Here is a 23,470-nt window from a genome sequence, read left to right as displayed (position 1 = left end):
TCTTTACATAGATGTATATACTCAACCCTCGACAAATGACTTTCACGAATGTTCATTTATGATGCGGGGCAAATAATTTTTGGAGCCTGTTTAACAGCGCAAAATTACTAGTGTATTTGACATTTGTCTTGAGGACTGAACAATCGGTTAGACTAAACGAAACTTCTTTAAATCACGAGAGAACTTCAAAATCTTTAGTTTTGTCTTTCCCTTTTGAATTCCAATCAGATTATTAGAGCCAGTTAATGGTCTCTTGCTAAATATCAAGTAAACTCTGTTCAAATAGAAAGGTGCAACCTTGTTGCAGTTTGCATCCATAATGCCCCCAGTCAAGCCCTTTTCTGGGCCCTGACAGCCAGATAATAAACAATTTTTGTCAGGATCAATGAAGGTTTACCTTCAAGGCAATCCATCTGATGCTTGAGGTGGCTAAGGGCATGGAAAAAATAGACTGGAATATGTGGCTGAAGAGGCCAGTGAGTACCCATCATTGGCACTCAGATCATTGTAAGTAACCTGAATTGTTTCTTTGTATGGAATTCTTGTTTCTGTTTACCGCAAATCTAATCTGGCCAATATTTCTTGAGGCACTGACTGCCTAACAGTGATTATTTCAATCTTGGTGGTGTGAATTCGTTTGTACTTGCTGTCAGTGGCATTGTTCCTGTTTCCCTATCTCAACTGCTTGCTTCTATTCAAGACGATGTTCCATGAGTTCTGCTATTGTTTTACCGCTTACCTTTTGTTTTGTTTTTAATTAGCCTTGGGCAAAATTATCACATATGCTGTTAATGATTTAAGAAAATGAAGGACTGAGCATGGACAATATGCTTCAGCTGAACTGTGTAATACATGAGCTAGTGAGAATAATTTGATTTGCAAATTGTTCCTTTATTTGATTAATCTGACTTACTGAAATTTGTTGGAAGGTAAAATGAACCGGGTTCAATTTGTTGCAGGTTTTGTTTTTGGTGATACATTCCTCATTTTATTATTCTGTGTAGCACCTGTCTTTTTGTTGAGTTTTGTGATTCTCTATTTAAGCTAAAGCACTAATTCCTGCTTCCATATTCTGGTGATTCCCCTTGCGAAGTTACTATGTTCTGCTTATAGTATTTAAATAGGCTGTTAATTTTTCCATGAAATTTAAATTGAGTTTCAAAGTTGTGTGTTGTTGCTCTTGTTTGAACATCAAAGCATCTTTAGAAAAGTGTCAAGGCATGGCACAATCACAATCAGTTGGTTAGTGCTTATACAAGTCAAAAAAACGTTGATTGTTAACACGGGCTGCTGTTTTGAACTTTTGAGTAACTAGTCTATAAAAACCTATCCCTTCAGTCCAGGCTGCCGTTGTAAATCAGATCTTATGACTTGTAACAAAACTAACTATATTTTTCCATGAATGTTCCTCCTTTCTGGTTGACAGGAAGTGGAGAATAGAATGCATTTTTTATCTGATGACAAAATTTTATTTCGTTTTTCCTGTATAATGGCACTTCTGAGGCATGTAATTTCGTCGTGAACTGTAGATGTGGTCATCGAGTAGAAAATGAAGTATATTTGATTTTGAATTAATGTTCCTGCATCGTTTATGGATGTGCAGACATCTTATATGAGTCCAAATGGAATATTGTGAAGATTCGAGATTCCTTCTCACTGAATTCGTGGATAAAGAATTCCGACATTGATCCCTGTTCTTCTAGGGATCATTTTCAGTTTTTTTCATACGAGGTCTCCCAACTCACAATTTGTCCCACATTAGCTTGTTGAACTTCAGTTTGTTTCGAAGTAGCATTTATTTCATTATTTTATTTCAATTTCAACATTTCTCTGTAGGGATGGTAGCAGGTCGGGCCCGTCTCGGGCCAAGTTGGGGTCCAGAACATTTATCATCCCTGTTTCTCTGTCTCGTGTTTGACATTAAAGGTCCACATTCATCATGTGTAAAATTAAGCCCACCTTGGTATAAATTCAAATTCAATTTTAGTTTAAGTTAAAATCAACAATTGATTTTATTCACTCATTTCATAGGATCCACAACTTTTCAACCACACATTTAATTAACTTTTATCAAAATTTACTAAAAATCTGATTTTTAATCCCTACCAAACAAGGGATAAAATTATGGCTTGTCGACTTAAAAAACTTGAATTGAATTTATTTCTCCTGAAATGATACTCTCAACTCATCAATTATATTATTTGTCAACAATTTAAAACCCTTGCAAGTTTTGCACGAACAAAAAGTATGATGTAATAACAAAATATTAATTAGCTCGTCAAGTTCAAAAACCTGTATGGTTCAATATCTTCATTAATGATTTATCTATAGAATTAAAACAAAGAAATATAGCATCAAACAAGGCTCAAGGTTATACTTTTTGTCTAGATGTGATATGGATCATTAGTTTTTAGTCATCGAGAGATGTGAAATGGTTAAATTGAACAAGATTATAAATTAGCCGAGCATTTTAAATAAATTGGGAAGTTTGGGGACTAAAATGGAATAAACTCATAAGTCATATGACTTTCACTGAAATTTACTCTTCTTCCTTAACGCAAAAGCCCATTTCAGAATTTTCGCTTCTCAACAAAACCCAGGAGTGCAAGTTCCCTCCGCCGCTACTCCGCCTCCTGTTGCACCGTTACCGTTTTACTTGCGATTCTGGTACATCTTCAATATTATTTTAAGTTAAGCTAAACAATTATATTGCTATTAAATTACCTACAAAACTTTGTCTTTTCTTTTTTAATTTCTTTTTTGAAGGTTTTGTCAATTACTATAAAAGATCATGAATACATTATGCGGAGCAAATACAGAACTTTCCCGCTGTGTTACCAATTTATTTAATCCGCCTTTTGGCTTGGCAAAGTTTAATGCTTGTAATTTGGGCACGAGGCTATTACCATTGTTCTCCAATAATTCTATTAAAGAAGCGAAAGTTGGGAGTAAGAAAAGTAGAATTATGTTATCGGTTTCCGGTTCCGGTACTAGAAACGAGGTGGAAACTGCCGAAGGAAGTAGGCCTGATGGCCTTACATACAAGGATGCTGGTGTTGACATAGATGCCGGTTCGGAACTTGTGAAAAGAATAGCCAAGATGGCCCCCGGAATCGGAGGTTTTGGTGGCCTCTTTCCCTTAGGTATAATAATCTACTTTTCACTTACAATTCTAATTATATTTTATGGTTTATATATATGTTACGGACGTTATATGTTACCTATCTTTTAAGCTATCACTCTGCTTACATGTCAAGATCTGGGAATGTTTTCTGAATCGCTCCATTTTGGACTATCCCCTTCACACTAAAAAAGTTGTAGCTGGAGTAAGTCTTAATCAAGATTCTAATATTCTCAGGCAAGTGATAGTAAAGGCATAATCAGTTTGCCCTCAAAGCTTCAAGGGGTTCGTCCAAGATGAATGATCTGATATATCGTTTATTAATCTACATTTGGAACATTAATTATCAATGTGATGTATTCTCTGAAGAGCAGTTATCATGAACATAACCCGGAATAGAATTAGAAGATCTATTCAAAAATGCCATTTTTATTTCTCTTGAAGGCTTGAATATTTGTGTTAATTGTGAGTGTACAAAAGCATTTGATAACACAATGTCATGCTATAAATCGATTTGAAGGTGAAAGAGGAGGAATACTTATCTATTTCAGTTGACTTTTAAAGGGTATTATCATTACACAAACCATTTGAATTGAAGTTTTATTCATTATTTTAGAGATGTTTGGTGTTCTTTTCTATAGCACACACCAAAAGTGTGCTTCAGTTTTCTAGTATGGTCATATTTATGCTCTTGAAAAATCATCTATCACATGTTGAATACATGTCTAAATAGCGTCTAACATGCCATTCCCCCTGAATTGAAACACGATTAAATTAGAATCAAACGCATGTTGGAAGGTATCAATGCCTGGTGTGTGTTCAAGATGGAAATTAGTAACCCATTGGAATATAACTGTTTATGAGGGTTGTGAAACAAGAAGGTGGTTGGTCTGACTCGTGAACTAATTAAATGATCCAACATTTCCACTATCTCAAACTATGAACCAAACCCTACAATTTGTTTTAGTTTTGCACGAACCGCTTATGCATTTTGTATAGTTGTTTGCCTCCTTCTGTATATTTTGTCTACCTCTTGGTTTGGATTTTTTAACAGCTTCTCCCATCTTAATTTCATGTACAAGACCCTCTTTTCATTTCAATTGTTCCACAGGGGATTCCTATCTTGTTGCCGGCACAGATGGAGTGGGAACAAAACTTAAGCTTGCATTTGAGACTGGGATTCATGAGACAATTGGAATCGATTTGGTAAATATTGATGGTTTCTATTTTTGTTCTATCAATATTGCCAGGATTAATCTTCAATTTTGATCAGGTTGCAATGAGCGTAAATGACATAGTCACCTCTGGAGCAAAGCCCCTTTTTTTCCTCGATTACTTTGCTACAAGTCATCTGGACGTTGATCTTGCAGAGAAGGTATTGCCATTCTACCAGCAAACCAATTTCCTTTGGCTTCGGAAACTCATAGAATTTTTTCTTTTTTCTTTTTTCTTTTTTTTTTAAGTTCCATCAACTTGTTATTCCCTGATGCAGGTCATAAAAGGCATAGTCAGTGGTTGCCAGCAATCTGACTGTACCCTTTTAGGGGGAGAGGTACTTGTGACATTTTTTCCTTTTACTATGTATGCCAAGTAAATGTGTTCATAATAAAGAACCTTCTTCTTTCAGACCGCTGAGATGCCAGATTTTTACGCAGATGGTGAGTATGACCTCAGTGGTTTTGCCGTGGGAATAGTGAAAAAGGAGTCGGTTATTGATGGGAAAAACATAACCGTTGGGGACGTTGTCCTTGGCTTGCCATCCAGTGGAGTTCATTCAAATGGGTTCTCTCTTGTCAGAAGGTTTTTACTTCAACTCTGAAAGAAAACTTTTTACTGTGTCAGCCTCCAATGCCCTTGAAAATCTTAACCACTCACATCAAGTATTAGAATGGAGGGTTGCTGCAGCATACTTAATATAACTCCATTCCATTACTTGTACTGCTTTATATCTTTATGGACTGAAATTCTGCCATTTGCTGCAGGGTTCTCGAGCAAAGTGGTCTTTCATTGAAGGACCAACTTCCTGGCTCATCTGTGACCCTAGGTGAAGCTTTAATGGCGCCTACTTGTATATATGTCAAGCAGGTCATGCCTCGAGCTCCAATTGAAGTAGTTGTGCCTAATGATATTGCATTGTTTTTTTCATGGGAATGCATTAATTTTCTAACGTGATCGAGGAATTCAGGTTCTTGACATTATTAGCAAAGGTGGCGTTAAAGGGATAGCTCACATCACAGGTGGTGGTTTTACAGACAACATACCTCGTGTGTTTCCAAAGGGTCTTGGAGCTATCATATATAAGGACTCGTGGGTGGTTCCTCCTGTTTTTAAATGGATTCAAGAGGTAAGAATTATTTATGTGGCTACCTAATTACTTTCCAACTTATTTTTTGTTATATAGTGGATTTCTCATCAGTTGTTTTCTTATGCAACCTTTGCACCACTTAATTCTACTATTTTTTGGAATCAAATTTGTTAGGCTGGAAGAATTGAAGATTCAGAAATGAGACGGACTTTTAATATGGGGATTGGGATGGTTCTAGTGGTGAACAAGGAGACAGCTCTGAAAATAATTGGGGAAGAACATGGTGCAAGTACAACATATCGAATTGGTGAAGTCATACATGGCGATGGAGTGAGCTACCGATGATAGGCTAATGTAAGACGCCCATAATCATGGCTTGGCCAAATATGGTATTAGTAATGAGAAAAAAAAGATTGCAGGTTTCCTATTTTCATAGTTGGCATGTCGTGAAGGTATTCAGGTAGTGCCTATTGACGAGAAATATGAACAATGAGCCTCTACAAAACTAGTTTTGTTTTGAATTATGTGAGAGCTAATCGCAATGAATGTTAAGCTTAACTGCTTTCATTTTCCATTGCAAGTTTGTTCGTTAGAGCTAGGTAGCTATATGCGAGGTTGTGGATTATAACTGGGTTGGGTAATTTAATTTTTTTATTTTCAAGGTATCCTTAAGTCTATCTTTTGCCCGCAGATAATTATTATTTTTCTCATATCTTTTTTCTGTTGTACATTATATGATCGAAATAGCGTTGAATATATTTGTTAACTAAGACAAAAGGAATAAGAAAACCGAACGTTTAAGAATCAAATTCAGTAGAAAGTGAATGGACCATAGAGATTCAAAGATATAAAATATCAAAATTCAAAACAATTAAAGACTCTTTGTATTCTGCTGGATCATGGAATATAGTAGTGGACTCTCCTCTAAGCGAACATCTTCGGGCCGTTTGGCTAGACTTCAAACTTACTTTTTCACTAATAAAAAGATTCAAGTTCTAAAGTGTCATTAAAATAAGTGATTGAAAACAAAAATGTTGTTGAATTATTGATTAAATTATGTTTTGGCCACGAGTGATTGACAGCAGCCTTCTCTCTTCCACAAGCCGGCCACTGATTGGTGGCCTTAAAATTTAAAAAAACATAGTTTTGAATGGTAATTTTTTAAAGAATGTATAGTTAAAAAGTAAGGAAAAATTTTGAATTTATGTATAAAATATTTTATTGTGTGAATGCAATCGAAAATGAATATAAAAAATAAATTAAAGTAAAGTAAAGGATTGCAATCTTTTCTGCATGACAATGTCAGTATTTAACTTCGGACACGACCAACTTGTCTTGGACAGGGGACTTGGGATTTTATTTGTTTTGACAACTAATATAAGCAGCCAGCTTAAAACATCATACCCACCAATTGATAAAAAATTTACATCCAAATCTTATCCCCTTGGGCTTATCCAATAATATAGTGACATATCAGCCGCAAGCATCTAAATCTATCCTGCGTTGAAGCCACAAAATCTTCATGTGGCTGTGGCAAACTTATAATATTTCAAAATGGCATCATAATGAAAGTATCACGGGTTATTACATTTATTCTTCGACCAAATTCTAAGCAAAGCAAAAATGGCTAGTGCAGTGATGACTTCTCTCCCACAATTCAATGGTCTCAGACTCAAACCAGCATCAGCTTCTCCTGTCAAAAGCTTGGTTAGTGTCCCTTAGTTTACAACCTTAGTAGTGCGTGTTCGGTTCACTGATTGTTCAAATGAGAATGTCGATCAAGTGCTATTCGATTTTCCTCACCGTATGTGAGTGACATAAATATGATATTGTTCCTCTTCAGGTAGCCGCTCAACCAATGAAGCGTAAAGGGCAGGGAGCTTTGGGCGCACGCTGCGATTTCACTGGCTCCCCAACGAATTTGGTAAGATTTTCACAGCAATTGGAAGCAAATTTTTATGGGTCATGGAGTTATCTTCTTGACTCTTAATCGATAAGAGCATTCACGTTCTCCTGCTCACTGTGAAAAGTTTTATCTTGCTCACTTTAAAAGATTTTCACATTTGGAGAGAACCTTACCTACCAAGTGACCAACCTTATCCTATTCACAGTGTGCAGAAAAACAATTTCTTCGATAAGAGAGTGAATCATTATAAACCTTTGTACATCTGCTACACGTGTTTCTAATTTCGTCTTTGGCTCTATTAAACAGATAATGGTGACTTCAACTAGCCTGATGCTGTTCGCCGGTCGGTTTGGTTTGGCTCCATCTGCAAACAGGAAGGCCACTGCAGGACTAAAGCTTGAGGTGAGGGACTCGGGCCTTCAGACAGGGGATCCTGCTGGTTTCACCATAGCAGATACATTGGCATGTGGGAGTGTGGGTCACATTATTGGGGTTGGCGTTGTACTTGGTCTCAAGAACATTGGAGTCATCTAAATTTAATTCTTCACAAACCTGTTAATAACTAAATATTTTGTGTTAAACTCCATCAATCTGCAGTAGTAATTTCTTCTGGCTTCATCTTATTACTTATAGTTTCCATAGTAACCCAGCAAGTTATAAGTGGCTTGAGCTAAAGTAGATACAGAACAGATACACCATGCATACAACACAAGACATTACACTATACTTTGTGTTCAAGTACAAGAATCTCACGACATGACAGATTTCTATAAATTACAATCAATATAATATAACATGTTGATAAATCACTTCTTACAAGCTACTCAAAAACTTTAAACATGCGGAAACAGAATTGCCTCCCCCAGAAATAAAAAGGGAAACGGAAAGGTAACTGGCACAAAGCAAAACCTTGAAACACTCAACGACTATGGACGATTTTACACTTGCTTTGCACGAGGTTATGTATCTATTTTGAGGAGAGTATTAAGTGATGTACTGTTGAATCGTTGTGCAAGGCCTCGGATAACTAGGACAATGACATCACGCAGGTGCCTCGTCTGCACCATTAAGTCCACTTCGTTTTCACCGTCTACAACAATTTTAAGACGATGTTGGTCGTTTCTGAAAAGCTCCACCTGCACAAGAAAGTGCATGTAAGATATGAAATTCGTGGAACCAGCGCAAGCTATATGTGCCTCAACATAATGCACAGTTTCAGAATTACGTGCATAATCTACTTTCATTAATTTATTTATTTTCATCAATGTTATGATATCCCGATTCCACAGATGGTTGGACCATCACTGCTTAAATAATGTTTAAACACGTTTAACAGTGAGCAATGACAGTATGTAAACATGTTTCACAGTGAGCAATAATATCCAGCGTGTCTAATTTAAAGTCACCAAAGAGAAAATAACAGCATGAAGTTTTGACATTTGCCACTCTTCCAAATAAGCAATTTCCACATCAGGAGGTAGTTATGTGTCGATATCCGTAAAGATAGAAGATATTTTGAATCAATTCGTGAAAGTGAGAAAGCATGAAACTCTTAAGACCAACTTCACCTGAAAACTTGATTAAGTAAAACAGAGGCCAATAAACCCAAGGATCGGTTTGTCTATGAACAATCATGTTTGGGGTGGTTTGCTTCATGCTTATAAGCATGATAAAAAGTATTTGCTTATAAGCCACCCCCTGACATGCTACCGTGTGCATACTTTAAAGGCAACGTTTATATTGTTATACTGTCAATTAGAGTTAGTGATGTGCAAAATTACTCAGAAAAATAGGTAATTTTCGTAGTCAAACAATTTGACCTACAAAATTAGGGCAGATTTGGGTTGAAGAATAAGGCATACATGAAAAGGAGGAGCGTAAGTTCCACGAATTTCTGTTGTTGGGAATGAAGTTTTAGACCCCGGCTTCACAACTTTGATCCTCTTTCTATTGACTTCAAGAATTCTTCTCTCCAGAGGTCCAACTCCAGGAATCTGCAATGTTGAAAAGGGTACGGTACTGAGAAATCCATTGTTTTCTGCATTTCTTGATGATACCAAAGCTGTGTAGTAAATCAGGAAATAGAGAAACGAAGTACCTTTCTAGAAGATCGATCCTTGTCGCACAGTGTCTATTTCAAAAACATTGCAAGTATTAGTTTGTCGAAAGGTTAAAACATTTTTTAAGCACCAAACTAAGATAAACCTGAAGGACGTCTCATACTCTTGTAAACTTTGTAAACAGCAATATATGGAAAAATACTACCGGTGTTTCAGTAATGTGAATAATGGGAACATGGAAACAGAATGAAACAAACTATTGAGAAGAGATAATACCTCAAATTTCACAGATCCAAGATCAAGCTTCTGCTTCACTTCTTTAAGAACATCAGGCTCTGCAAGTTATATAAGCATTCAAATAAGATAAATACAACTTTACTGATCAGATACATACCACATTATCATTTGTCACATATCTCACAGAACTCCAGATTAGTGACAAAATGAAGTCTTTAAAAACAAATTTTTTCTCAATTTACATAGAGAACAAGTCCAGTCTGAAAAATAAGGAAGCAGAACAGAAAAATAAAATAGTGATTCTAAAATTACCAACTGCAATTAGCTCTGTAGATACAGAAACTGGTTGCCCCTCAACTCCATCCTCTCTTACTGGCGTATAAAGTGCAACCAATCTGTAGCCTACATCATCAACATTAGCCTCGTACATTCTTCCTGTCTCCCCTGCAACAACATAGCAACAACATAGCACATCCTTCTTATTTCTAATGCACATTTGGATAACAATGGCAGAATCAGCCAGAAATACACTGTACCAGGAATGGAGATGAGATCAGGGCTTCCAACCATTGATCTAAGCCACTGGATTCTACTTTTGCCCTCCTTTCCACCACTATAAATGCCACGGACGGCATATAAATTGGTGTGGAAACCTCGGCCTTCAATTTCCAGCTTACCCATTCTAGGTAGTCCTGATATGAACAGACAATTTACAAAGACTTCAGCTATAACAATACATGTGAAGGCTAGCAGCCTTAAATACACTTTCATAATGTGTAATTCCAGAAATAGTTTAATGAAGGTCTACAATCCTATATCAAATTGATTACAAGGAGTGATCAATTATAAACAAAATATTATGCATTCAGAGAATGAACACCTGGTAAAATCACAGTAGTTTCTGCACATGCCGGTTCACTCAATCTTCCAAACACATCAGTGACAATGCATTCACACTTCAGATAGCGGCCAATGTCCTCAAATCGCACCTTATAGGAGCAAGAATATTGTGACAGGAATGGCTCAAAGGATTGGTTGTTTCCAGGTTCACATGAGTAAAACCTGCAATATTCATGTTATCATATGGATTATATACAGGACTGAATTTAATAGCTCTAAATGAATCTAGTATAAATTTTACTATTGATTATATACGAGACTGAACAGAAAATTGTGACTATCATAGCAAGTGAAAAAAGTATAAAAAAAAAAAGTTAAATCCTACATGGTGAGACAGCATTTGATTCAAATAAATATTAAGCAGCTCAGTGCAGAGCAGTACCACTGGTATTTGACTTCTTTCTTGTACTTTCCCCAAACATGCTGTTGACTTTCACTCTCTGGAATAACTTCAACAGCAGTCAATACTTCTCCCTCAACAGCCTTGCCCGTAAGAGCTAGCATCTCAATTCTAGGCAATTCTGAAATATTAAGTGCAATTTTTAGATGCAAATTCAAAGTGCTCAATAGACTGGTACATAAAATAAAATAAGATAAAATAAGACTTGGAATAGGGGAAAGAGTCTGATAAGGAGAGGGTAATTTCCAAAATTTTCATGTTGGCGGAGGGGATGGAGGCGAACCGATTAAAATGTTAGCAAATAAAACAAGTGAACATGTACAATATATTCAGCAAGAATATGAACATGACATTTAGATAACCAATATTTCATAGATGGCATGGATCTAAGCTGAAAAGGTGAGAAATGAAAACTTCAAGTTAACCGTCAACAGTAAGTTTATCCTTCTGACCATTGCCCTTCACGCTCAACCACTCGTACAAGCAATCTCCCTGCGTCCTGAAGAATTAAAAGTATTACCCTTAATACAATGATAAACCAAGTCCAGAAAGAAGCTATAATGTAGTTTAAACTGAGGCTTTCATCAAAGACGCACCCTCCACTATAAGAAGCAATGAAGCTTAAACGTGTTCCTTCAACCAAGGAACCAAGAAATTCAAGTGAATGACATGTTGGTAGTCCTGCAGTAAAAGATTGCAGCTAAATTTAAAATTACTTCCAGGAAAAATAATGATTCTTTTGGAATGATATCAAAAATTATTGGCTTGACTCCATGTCCACAAGACTTGAATGTAAAGAGATTTGCTCGCCAGTTCATTTTCCAACGAGAAAGACAGAACAGTATTATGCTCATATTCAGAAGGAGAACATTATGGAAAGTGAAAATGCGGCCATGCATAATACCTGGCATAATTGGTCCAACTTGTTCAGAAAGGACAATAGGGCCGCGAGCCCAATCACTTCGAACAGGTTCACAGGACACTGATATGAAGTAGCCAATATCAGCTACAGAAAGCATGTATGACGAAGCAGTGGCACCAATAATTTCAATGTGGGTTCCATCTGAACTAGTCTGCAATGAAATATAGATAACATTTTCACAAATTTGTCATAAGACGATGTTAATTCATTGTAAAATATTGAAAAGAAAGTATTCCATCAAAATTGCTAGCTATATCTCACAGTACGTGAACAGGCATGTGGAAGATTTCATTTGTATTCAGTTTACAACCACATGAAAGAAATTAACAGATTAATGATACTTTAAGTCACATTAAATACCCGGAACCAGCGGTAAATGGATTCTCCTTCTTCACCTCCCCAATATTTTTTTTCTACATCGAGAGTAGTGCCTTCGACAGCAGTTCCAATAATTTGTAGAGTAAGCAATCTCGGGCTTCCTAAATTGTAGTAAGCAAAAAACTTGTAAGAAAACTCAATTTCCACATATAGAATTTGTACTGGTAACAGCCCCGTACAGTTTCTACAGAACAGTTGGGGAAAAAAAGGAAGGGGGGGGAGGGGGGGATGAATCTAGGCATTCAGCACCTGCTAAACATAAAATATAAGACATATAAATCAATTGTCATCAAGGATGAATTTAAACAATTAAAGCATTACACACTGTCAGAGTCCATGTGAACAATAAATATCAATAATTTGGATTTCAGTTGCCAGAATTCAAGGGGTTAATCAATCAATTGGTTATATCTTGAAAACTTTTGCCCAAGGTAATTGAAATGAGTCTAATACAGCATTTAAAGATTCTAAACTAACTCCATAATTCAAAATGTTGAGAAGTTCAATATGTAAAATCTGAAGCCGGTCCTACTTAAAACTCTCAATAACTCGACTTCTTGAGAAGTTCAGTTTCTAGCTACTTTATTTTTGTGAGAGGATAATAGGAAAAAATGAAACAATCCTTTCGAAGACCGAATTGGAACTCCTAAAACTTCTTAGTACATTCACCATAAGCACTAATCCACAGCAATAAATTGGTAATTAGCCGTTACTCTTCTTCTAAAAATTGACATTACCTATCATCCACCCATTTTCAATATTTTCAAGGTAATATATGAACTATTTGGCCGCTGTTATTATGTCAGAACCACAAGTATTTTTCCTTTCTTCTGCAGTCCTCTCAATCAATTGTCCAAGGCATGTCTCCATACTCTAAAGGATTTTGTAGATAAATGAAGTGAAAAATCAGTATACCCACTTAAACCTTGAGTCCCCAAGAACAAAATGCAAAATTAGAGTCATTTCTATAGGCCACAAAACAGCATATTTCATGGAAAGTATCAGAATGCTTTCTTAGAATACAATCGCCAACTAGTTATAAATGTAACTACCTGGCCGTACACGTCCTTGTCCCATGACAGTTCTTGGCTCACCTATGATTCCATCACTGCGTACTGGGTTACAAGTAAAAGATACGAATTTACCAATGGCATTTTTTGTGATACGATATTGAAGAAGACCTGAGACATCAGGTATTAGAGCACCAGGGTCATTCTCAACCTGCAGAAAATTCTAGAATTGAGAAGTCGTAACCGAAAAAAAAAAAAATGGAAAATCCAAAACTGTAAAAATACAATCAAATGAGTCAATGCATTAAGATTTTCTTTGGGTTAGGCTCATCTATCAAGCTGTAATTACTTCATATTGGCTAATGATGTCCCTTTTACTGCAAAGGTTTTACATCTTTCTTCCCCTTATTTTGTTATATTTTGTCATTTATGCTATGCAGTTTTCCTTAATAAAAATATTCCGTCTTTCTACCCTTTAATAGTTGTGTAGAGACATTTGAAATATTAAATTATTATACACTGGGCAATATTAATAAAAATAGCATTTACCTCATGAAGATACCAATTATAGATACTCTTCCCTTCATGACCCCCTATGTATCCATATGATGCAGTCAACATTTCACCTTCTGAGTAATCACCAGTTATAGACAAAAAATTTAGGCTGGGTGGAAGATCTGCAAAAATTAATGTGAAGATTGTTTAAGAACCATAATGTTTACACAACTCCAGCATTACCCTATTCCGTATCAAATTGAGAAGGACAATACTTACTCTCAATTACTGTTTCAGATATCGCATAAGCCGGCTCACCAGCTTCACCATCTGGAGTCATTGGGATAAATTTTGCAACAATGTAATAGCCAACAGCTCCTAAAGGTATACGAAATGCCTAAGAGAAGCCACAAGCTCAACTGAGATCATGCATCACAGAGATTAATATAAAACTAGATGATAAAGGTCGAGCTTCTATTACTTTAGCAATTTTTGACGCACTTAACACTTCAAGATTCTTTTCAACCTCAAAGGTAGAAGAACTTGTTTTAAACCACTGAACTCTGCTGGATGCTTCAGTTCCTCCAGTGACAATACCAGTCACAGTAACCTTACTTCCTTCCTTTAATTCACCAATTATTTTCACATTTGTTACTTTCGGGGGAGCTGTAACTCAAATAAAGAGAAAAGATGAAAGGGGGGCAGCACAGTTAAATAATGGCAACCAAGTGTAATATCATATTATTATAGCACAAAGCATTAAAAATAAGCTACTAAAGGACCTGGCTTAACTATCTGAGACATTATTGTCATAGACTTTCCTTCCTGTCCTGAAAAATAGTGAAAAAACGTTGAGTTAATATCAGCTTAAATACCAGGGAATGCTAAATGAGAAATATTGTTAGACTAGTCAATACTATGAAGAATGAGCTAACCTTCAAAGTTCATGGGTATATAAACAAAAGTCAATCGTCGTCCAATATCATCTTTAGTTACATTATACTCATTTGTACCAGTTAACACCAAAGAAAATTCTCTGAAAAAGGAAGACACAAGTAGAACAAAACTTAGATGATTCAGTCGGCAGGAACATTAAGGTAATGAGAGCTTATGATCATGCCAAAAAAAATCACAGATTCGATAGTATGCTCCCTTTGGACAAGAATGGGCCAATACTAATGCACACGCACGAGGGCCTGGAAGCCGAATGCATAAGCCTTGGGGTTAAGGCTGGTATCACATCATGTTGTAATGAAATACTGCGAACCATGTAACTAGGCCATAAAGAAATAAACATGTTGCCTCCACAGCTAAATCCCAGCCATATCAAGGGAAATTGAGAGCGAATCGAAAATTGAGAACAAGTAAAGCTCCATTGCAGTTTAGATTAACACTAGCGGGGCTGGTTACCCAACAATACAACAGGTTAAAAGCAGATAGCAGCAAATGATTAGACCAGTTGATGGAGTCACTTTAAGAATAAAATAATAACATTACAACAAAGAGATAAATGCTAACCCAGTGTCCTTATCCTCACGACACCACTCAAACTTGCTGGGGCCTTCTTTTCCTCCAAAATAGTCCCCTACTCCTCTAATGATACTTCCTTCGACAGTATCTCCGGTAATTTGTACATTGTCCACTGAAGGAGGAGCTGCACATGAATCATAAAAAGTAATAATGAATCACTTTTCGCAGTCAATTTTTCAGAATGAAACCAATCCAGGTCAAAAGAAGAAGAAAATTAAAGGCAGGTATCATCCAAACTGACACACATAACATCTGGAACAAGTTGCCCTCACGACACCACTCAAACTTGCTGGGGCCTTCTTTTCCTCCAAAATAGTCCCCTACTCCTCTAATGATACTTCCTTCGACAGCATCTCCGGTAATTTGTACATTGTCCACTGAAGGAGGAGCTGCACATGAATCATAAAAAGTAATAATGAATCACTTTTCGCAGTCAATTTTTCAGAATGAAACCAATCCAGGTCAAAAGAAGAAGAAAATTAAAGGCAGGTACCATCCAAACTGACACACATAACATCTGGAACAAGTTGCATAAAGCAACATAGAGATCTAATCACTAGTAGACAGCAAGAACAGGTAATTTTGAGCATGCAGAAACTAAGACACTTGAATACAACTACAAAAATTAGGTTCATGTCGGACACATAAAATATCATCGATGCTTGAACACTTCAATACAGGCTTTGACATTACATCCATCAAAAAGTACAAACATTATCCTTGCCTCCAGCTTCATACTTCTCTACATCTGCATTCAACAGTCATTGGAACATATTCAACATAAGTGTAAAACTGAAATTACAACATGATTTCTTATGGCACAGCTAAAACATTCTACGACTTCACATAAAATGAAAGGATGTTTATCTTTACGATTCCATAGTGCAAAAGAGAGCATTGAGGACCTAAGAAAATAAAGTAACCAATCTGTGTGTTATGTTCTGGGTGTGTCTAGATAGTACTTTCAAGTTGATACACATATATTGTACCTTCTTCTTGGTTCAAAGTCCTGCCTGTGCTTCAGGTCCAGCAGTAATGAACAAATTACTAGTCTAATGCGATAACTCATAACTCGCCAAACATGATTTGGTCAAGCAATATGCACGACACAATTTTCACAACCCACAGCTGCTTTGTCATGTGGCATCACGTAACTGATAAAAAGGTTTTAACTTAGAAAGATGCAAGGTAGAGTTTTATCGAACTTCACACCTGCTTTTACATAATCAGTGATTGAATATTGAGGTTCCCCTTTGGCACCTTCTTCAGTTACAGGGGTGTACATATAGACCAAACATGAGTCAACATCATCTAGAGTCAACCGATATTCCTCATCTTCTGCACCAGCAATTACCACAGAGCTGCTATTCCATCTTTTCCTTAGCCAACTAAAGCAATAAAAATCAATTTGCTCAGTCCAAGAGGATAAGAAGTGCATATGGGAGAAAAGAATAATTAAAATCAAAGTGCTCCATAGAATTATCAAAGATAAACGTACCTTGCAACACCTTTCCCTGGATTCCCCCCACACCATGCAACCTCCACATAGCCTTTGATTGTGTTTCCCTGCACCAGCTCCCCATGCATATCGATCTTTAAGACCTTGGGGATTCGAGTGCCTTCACAAAGAAACACTTGACTACTTAGTCAATTGGCATAAAACAATGGACAATCACCACATGAAACGCTTCCAAATTATGTAAAGTTTTGCTTCCTTAGGTACTAAACAAAAACTATAATTACTATTGTAATAAATTAAGGAAAATGAACTGGTTAAGATCAAAAAGAAAACAGCAAAGTCAATTACTAGATTTGAAAAAGAAAACAATAAAAGGATGAAACTTGCTCCAGATAAGATTGGCCACCAAGAGCATACTAGCTCATTGCTATGTCATTCAACCAGTTCACTTTTCATACTAGCTTATCATGATTATACAAACGTCAACTTCAGGGACACGAGCAAGAAGATGCCTCCATCATTACAATAACATTCTGGTAATGCATACAGCGTGGTTTAGTAAATTTCAACTTATATAAGAAATATGTTCAGTGATCAGATTTACTTCCTCAATTATGTGAGAAATAATACCTGGAGAAACCGGTGAAGATATGGCAAATATTGTAGGATATTCAGTCTCTCCAAGCACAGGTGTGCATTCCACTTTCAAAATTCTTCCAATGTCATCATGCTTCGGAAAGTAGATCTAAAATGGAGCCAAAGCAATTATTATACCTTTGAATGACAAATCAGATAACACTCTGAAGTTCAACTATGAAACAGCTGGAAACCAATAACAAACCTCTGCACTTGCACCAGGTATTGCTGTAAAATTTGATGGAGTCGTCTCTCCTATAAACCACTGGTATTTCAAGTTTAATTCAGGAACGCTACTCTCAGTATTGTCTCTGAGGAACTCAAAGTGGCAAAAACAAGCATCTCCCTCAAATGGTTGGTCAGTGAATGCTTCTTTAAGCAGGTATCCAGGAGGAAGTTGTTCTCTCCATTGTTCCAGCAGAAACTTAAATGTTGAATCTGTTGAAAAAGGTGTGTTTAGATATAAAGAAAGAAGAGAAAACATCATCTTTTCAATTTAATTTGGAAAATCTGTACATCCTGTAACAGCAAGAAATGCAACCTCATGCCCCATGGTTCGAGTTGTAAAAGATTGCCCCAGTCCCAACATACTCAGTGTGATAGTTTTACATTTATTAGCACCCAAAACCAGTCTAGTAATGCACATTGTGCTCCTCAAAGATTCATAAGATATATTATCTTTAATCTGGACCATAATGGTCGAAGAACTCAATTTCATTTCTCAGGATTCATACACATGTCCAACCTCAAAACAACATACATGTATGACCCTTCAGAAATGGACATAGACTCTCGGCATGTGATAGGAGTCTGAAACACTATATACAACTGCAATTTACTAACAATATACCCTCTCTCATACTTCACACAAAGACACCATTTTTCCCGTGTAGAATACATATTGTTAGTCTTAAAGCTCCTTGCACAATCTTTACATTCAAAACCCCAAATCCATCATTCTGTTACATCCACTCAAAATGCATTCCTCATTGCCTCCAGTATGTTTATAGTAAATAAAAGATCCATATATGTAGACCACCTCTATCAAAATGTAATGAGACAACGATTGACAAATATGTACAAAGGTAAGACAGAACAATATAAATACATCGGCCACCAAAACAAGTACATTGTCAGAACACTCACCTATGGCCTGGTCAGGACGGCAAAGATCCCAACCACCACGAATGCACAAGGCAGTATGAGCGGGATACCGCTTGGCAGCTGCTATCTCCTCACGCGAAAGATCTACAAAAAATATTTTCATAAATGAAATACAGAAAAGGATATAATTTATGTTAGAAAGTAAATAAGGAAGTATATTGGGAGAGTTGACATTTTGAACCTAGAAATGGAATTAGATCTCAAATGACATAAGCAATGTGGGAATGAGGAAGAAATTTTGAGGAAACTGTAAGGTGAAGTATCCAAATGAGAAAAGAGGAGACTGAAAAGACAGACTAAGATTTTGATGAAGAAAGTAGTAAAGAATTAAGTGAAACTATCACAATTACCCTTGTCATTGAATTTTTTTAAAGTTGGGCCAACCAGCAAGATGGAAGCAGCTTCTAGATGAGGCATCTTAAGAATGGGATTCTCCTCCATGCGTAAACTCTGCACGCCCTCATGGTAAAATCAGTACATCAATACGATCAGAAATCATAAGCAAACGTTTAACAACATTTTGACACAATTAAGAATGATTAAATAAATTATACAGCGCCTCTTAGTAATTTATAGAAGAAACTAAAACAAGGGAGCGAAAATCTCCACAAGGAAAAACTTAAACAAGGAGTACAGATCCTATGTAACAACTACTTTATTCCAACTCCCTTGATTGTATTTTTTTATTTTTAGTTACAGATATACATAATTTCCAGAAAGTTCACAAATTAAGTAGATTCAAGAATCTCTACGCTAATCCGAAAGCCTGTACAACATCAAATTATTACAAAATCCAAATGCGCAGATCATAAAGTATGCCTTGTTGCTAAAAATGAAAATAATCATTCAGATTTGTTCAGCAAACCTCAAGCGCTGGTAGATATGGGAAGCCTTTCAATGTTGATATTTTATTCTTGCTAGCAGCTAATACCTGTAAAAAGTGGAAATGAATTTTTGCAGAAAATATTAAATCATGAGCATTAGGTCAGCAAAAAAAAAACCTGTAAACGAGGTTGACTCGACATTGAAAGGGACTTTAACTTATTCTGGGCAACAGAGAGAAACTGTAACAAATAACAATAAACCAAAAGAATTAGTACGAGACCCAAATGGGTTCGCAATATGATAATATCGACTACTTGAGAAAAGAAAAAGTTCAAACATTTCACAGAGTTTCACCTCCAAGTTTGGAAGCTCGGGAAGGCTCGTCAGTGATGTGATTTGGTTTCCAGCAAGATAGAGTTGCTACAAATAAAAGAGTCATTATAAAATCTCATGACATACTAGATTAAAGCCGTCTATGAATCCTATTCTTCTGAGAACACAGTATAGTAAAATAATCACCTGTAGTGCTTTGCAATTCTCGAGTGGTTCAAAACCAGGTCCTTTAAAGTTGTTGAAGCTCAAATCAAGAACCTGAAAGCAATGTAGACACAAGATAGTCATTAGCAGATTTGGATAAACAATAGAATCCTGGCCATGTTCTTTTAAGAATGTAGAATGTGGTAATTGTACAACCTTCACCCGATTTAAAACTTCAATGCCATCCAGTGTAGACAGGAGATTGTCTCTGAGATAAACAAACTACAAAAAATGGATAGTCAGTTTTAAAGAAATCATGTGAATTTTCTCTATCCGGTAATACCACAGTCCACAGTGTTGCTGAATAACTTGATGCCAATAAGGGTAATCCAGACACTATAATTTCTAGTGTGGAGAATGGTAAGTAACGTGTGGTGTGTTAACAGATACAGAATCCATTTAAAGAGAAAATCTCGTTTCCAAATTTAAGTCATGATTCAAAGAAAATTAGTACACATCTTTGCATTTATGGAAGTCATGTATAATACTGTATATCTAGTTCAAAAAAGACAGAAAAGATATCAGAGACCTAGAATCTGCTCCCCTCATTTTTTTGTGCAATTTATCACTGAAATGATATCAAAACCCTATGGAACTACATAATTACAAATAAGCGATTAATTTTGCTCCTCAGCATACATGTTCATTTTACCAAAGAAATTGTAAGCTTGGCACCTTGCCGTGGGCATGCCCACCATCATATTTTTATGTGTAAGAAAGAGGAAGAATGCAGTCTTAGTGTTGCAGGATACTCTCACCAGCTATCCAGCATTGAGAAACGAATGCCCCGTGTACAAAAAGTTATTTACAAAGACTTCAAACACTTAACACTATATCTATAAAATGGAAAAATAAAGTATTCAATGATATCAATTTGTATCGCGTTAGTAAATAATAATTAGTGGAAGTGAGAAAAGTGAAATCCATTCAATTAGAAATATAGCACCATAGAAAGATCAAGGTACCTCTAGATTTGTTGACAAGTTCAATCCACCACTGTTCAGGCTGCGTATCTTGTGACCCCGAAGATCCAACCTCTTGTAGAAAATTGAAGAAGGGATTCATAAATTACTACAATATGACAGAGTCGCAAGGGTCGCAGAGTAAGAGTGTACTAAATATTCCTAAACCTTAATGTATAATAGCAAATGATATATATGATTATCAGAGGAATCAATATCAACAAAAATAATCATGCCCGGGGGCAGCTCTAAAAATAGATAGCGTCTTTGTGCAACCCCAATTTCATCATTAGGCCTTAAATACAGTCCAACATGACAAATATATGAAGTGGAGCAACACCTCAAAGAAACATGGATTATAGGTATTTCATTTTAATCATGAAAAACATAAATTTCAGATTAATATGGAAAATAAAATATCTGACAACTTTGATAAATGCGACAGGAGTTCATATCAAGAAATATTAATGAACTCATCTGAGCTTATTGGCTGAAATTCATACCATGTCATCACCAGCTCTGACCTCCACTTGAGGAAGCACAATGAGATGCGAATCACGATTTTCAGGAGTTCCCACTTTCTTACGGCCAGATGTTGACAAAACCCCAGCCTTGGTCACACTGGAGACTCGATTGGAAGGGGAAGAAACCTTTGAAACAGACTTTCTAACTGAACTGCTGCTGCCAGTGCTATCCATTGATGAAGAAGCAATCCTTTTCGAAGAGACCGAAGAAGGAGAGGATCTCAATGAAGTCCTTCGATTAAATTCTTGTTTGCTAGCATCAGAATTGGTTGATGTTGTAAGTGTTTTAGAAACAGGCGAAGGTGAAGCAGGAAACGACCTTTGTGTTTTTGGAATGCTCGTCCTGTTTGAAGGATTAGCACCAAGAGAAGGCATTGAGCTCCTCCGCATTTCCGGAAGAGATTTTCTTAGAGGTTCTGATGCTAAAGAACTCGTCTTCTTACCCACAGCAGAATTAACCCCACTGCCCGGACGTTTTGTAAGTGAAATAGTCTGCTTTTCAGGTAAACCTCCAGTGCTGATCCTTCTAGTCACTGGAGCCGATCCCGAATTGTGCAAGGCACTGCTCATAGTTGGTTTGGTTAAAGTTGATTTGGTACCACTCGAATTTGTATAGGTACCACTCTTAGTATCTATTTTCTTTTTTGCAACCACACCAATATTAGAAGCACCCTTTGATGTTGTTTTGGAATTCAGTCTTGAACCCCTTGACACTTTCTTCCCACTCTCAGTGGAAGGTTCTTTTGATAACTCTTGACTATGTATCTTATCCACAGAATCTTCAGCCGAAGAGTGATTCTGTAATGTATTCTGGAGCATTTCCATTGAATCTCCAGAAGATTGCACCATTGGAACCTCCATTTTGGTTCAACACAGCCAAGCTCCAGTAGGCTAGAAGTCTAGAATTCAAAATGGGCTTGAGATCACCAATATTCAGCTCAGTTTTCAAGTCTATATACATAAGAGATGCAGCATGTCAACATTTACTTGTGCTACAAATATCCAATTTTGAAATCTCACTTTTCCAATAAAAACAGCACATACAATCCCAAACAGTATATAATCCACTACCTTATATAGTTTTTAATTCCACTATCATATCCTCTGCACATTTTAAGAACATATTTAACCCCCAACATTTTATCATGCCGGAGAAGACATAAACACAACCCCTGAAGTCAGAAGCATGCCATGCAACATAAGAGTGGCAATTAAGGATCATGTGTAGCTAAGCTTAAAATTTTTAAATCCACGTGTTTAGACAACTTACATTTTTTTTTTTTTTTAAAACAAAAGAAGTTACCTTGTTTCAAAACATTAATAGTTGAAATTATAAATTACTTATTTCCAACTTGCCAAATAATAAAATTATTACCTTGCTCCAGAATTGTCAATTTTCCAGCCCCAGTTCAAAAGTCTCTACCCACAGCATCCAAATTCAGCAAATTAAGCACAGGAAAAAAAAAAAAAAAGGAACCGTAAACATGACATTTCAAGAACTAATCTTCCCTACCACAAAATCAAGCTCTTTAGCCTTAATCCACATTACAGATATATCCAAAAAAAAAAAAATCTACTTTATTTTGAGCATTCCTTACCTCAAAAGTTTGTAGATCTGGTGGAGTAGAGTGAGCCCAGCAAGAAAGCAAGACAGTTGAACCACACTTGGACTTTTTTTGTTATAGGGTTTAAAGAAAGCAAGCTATACAGACTATACATACATATTGTACAACTGTACATGAAAATCTGGCGTGACCATTCATTTTTCCCGAAATGTGGCACGCAAAAGAGAGCTAAAGTGAACTAAGAGAGATAAAGCAGCAGTGAAGTTGTAATTAATGAGAGAGAGTGAGTAAAAAAGCCGAGAAGTGGACTGCAGACCGCACAGAAGCATATATTTGTTCGGCAGCCAATAGTATCGTGGAATGAATAAAATAGATTTTTTTTGTGTGTGTAGGAAAGATAGTAGCATTGATCCTTGACCTTTTGACTCGATAACAAAATCACCTTAAACTTTTAAAAATTTCAAATTGCATTATCATTATTAACCCTTTGAAATATATCTCATCTCCAATTTGTAGGTACTAATTCAAGTTGAG

The 23,470-nt window shown here is 36.3% G+C and overlaps 4 protein-coding genes across 6 annotated transcripts in view; 3 read left to right on the top strand and 1 right to left on the bottom strand.

The window, feature by feature from the left end:
* Positions 1 to 1,853, top strand: part of LOC111386592 (WD repeat-containing protein LWD1-like) — a 3,433-nt gene extending 1,580 nt beyond the window's left edge. The window contains exons 2-3 of one of the 3 annotated variants that reach the window (XM_023011062.1): positions 381 to 507; positions 1,837 to 1,853. In XM_023011062.1, the coding sequence (XP_022866830.1) occupies positions 381 to 389 (9 nt within the window). In that variant the 3' untranslated portion in view covers positions 390 to 507; positions 1,837 to 1,853. Of the gene's footprint in view, positions 1 to 380; positions 508 to 587; positions 1,571 to 1,603; positions 1,726 to 1,836 lie in introns of those variants that run through there. The other 2 variants (XM_023011060.1, XM_023011061.1) reach the window with 2 other exon arrangements.
* A 686-nt stretch (positions 1,854 to 2,539) lies between these two features.
* Positions 2,540 to 6,101, top strand: LOC111386579 (phosphoribosylformylglycinamidine cyclo-ligase, chloroplastic/mitochondrial-like). Its single transcript, XM_023011047.1, has 9 exons — positions 2,540 to 2,667; positions 2,767 to 3,143; positions 4,233 to 4,327; positions 4,395 to 4,496; positions 4,614 to 4,673; positions 4,749 to 4,921; positions 5,104 to 5,206; positions 5,307 to 5,465; positions 5,601 to 6,101. Exons 2-9 carry the CDS (start codon positions 2,792 to 2,794, stop codon positions 5,769 to 5,771), a joined length of 1,215 nt encoding a protein of 404 aa, XP_022866815.1. The 5' UTR covers positions 2,540 to 2,667; positions 2,767 to 2,791; the 3' UTR covers positions 5,772 to 6,101.
* Positions 6,102 to 6,964: 863 nt separating this feature from the next.
* LOC111386570 (photosystem I reaction center subunit psaK, chloroplastic-like) lies at positions 6,965 to 7,950 on the top strand. Its single transcript, XM_023011033.1, has 3 exons — positions 6,965 to 7,133; positions 7,270 to 7,350; positions 7,639 to 7,950. Exons 1-3 carry the CDS (start codon positions 7,050 to 7,052, stop codon positions 7,864 to 7,866), a joined length of 393 nt encoding a protein of 130 aa, XP_022866801.1. The 5' UTR covers positions 6,965 to 7,049; the 3' UTR covers positions 7,867 to 7,950.
* An 84-nt stretch (positions 7,951 to 8,034) lies between these two features.
* Positions 8,035 to 23,253, bottom strand: LOC111386582 (187-kDa microtubule-associated protein AIR9). Its single transcript, XM_023011050.1, is given in 34 exon segments — positions 8,035 to 8,468; positions 9,195 to 9,326; positions 9,431 to 9,463; positions 9,669 to 9,727; positions 9,942 to 10,073; positions 10,166 to 10,321; positions 10,510 to 10,691; positions 10,912 to 11,153; positions 11,344 to 11,428; positions 11,526 to 11,610; positions 11,834 to 12,002; positions 12,212 to 12,330; positions 13,282 to 13,450; positions 13,789 to 13,916; positions 14,014 to 14,131; positions 14,216 to 14,400; positions 14,517 to 14,564; positions 14,670 to 14,770; positions 15,253 to 15,276; positions 15,542 to 15,653; positions 16,477 to 16,652; positions 16,763 to 16,883; positions 17,354 to 17,468; positions 17,565 to 17,797; positions 18,506 to 18,607; positions 18,874 to 18,973; positions 19,389 to 19,454; positions 19,525 to 19,587; positions 19,703 to 19,768; positions 19,868 to 19,939; positions 20,042 to 20,107; positions 20,851 to 20,922; positions 21,351 to 22,322; positions 22,970 to 23,253. Coding segments are annotated over 33 exon segments (4,590 nt in total). The 5' UTR covers positions 22,233 to 22,322; positions 22,970 to 23,253; the 3' UTR covers positions 8,035 to 8,291.
* Between the last annotated feature and the right edge of the window lie 217 nt (positions 23,254 to 23,470).

The sequence above is a fragment of the Olea europaea genome, unplaced genomic scaffold (assembly GCF_002742605.1).
Source record: "Olea europaea var. sylvestris unplaced genomic scaffold, O_europaea_v1 scaffold363, whole genome shotgun sequence".
Classification (NCBI taxonomy): Eukaryota; Viridiplantae; Streptophyta; class Magnoliopsida; order Lamiales; family Oleaceae; genus Olea; species Olea europaea.
This window is presented reverse-complemented; position numbering and strand designations above follow the sequence as displayed.

Excerpts from the sequence above, each read along its gene's own strand:
- LOC111386579 (XM_023011047.1), top strand. The coding sequence starts at position 2,792 with ATGAATACATTATGCGGAGCAAATACAGAACTTTCCCGCTGTGTTACC. Across the intron at positions 3,144-4,232 it reads TGGTGGCCTCTTTCCCTTAG|GGGATTCCTATCTTGTTGCC; the intron begins GTATAATAATCT and ends ATTGTTCCACAG. Across the intron at positions 4,328-4,394 it reads AGACAATTGGAATCGATTTG|GTTGCAATGAGCGTAAATGA; the intron begins GTAAATATTGAT and ends AATTTTGATCAG.
- LOC111386570 (XM_023011033.1), top strand. The coding sequence starts at position 7,050 with ATGGCTAGTGCAGTGATGACTTCTCTCCCACAATTCAATGGTCTCAGA. Across the intron at positions 7,134-7,269 it reads CTTCTCCTGTCAAAAGCTTG|GTAGCCGCTCAACCAATGAA; the intron begins GTTAGTGTCCCT and ends GTTCCTCTTCAG. Across the intron at positions 7,351-7,638 it reads CTGGCTCCCCAACGAATTTG|ATAATGGTGACTTCAACTAG; the intron begins GTAAGATTTTCA and ends TCTATTAAACAG.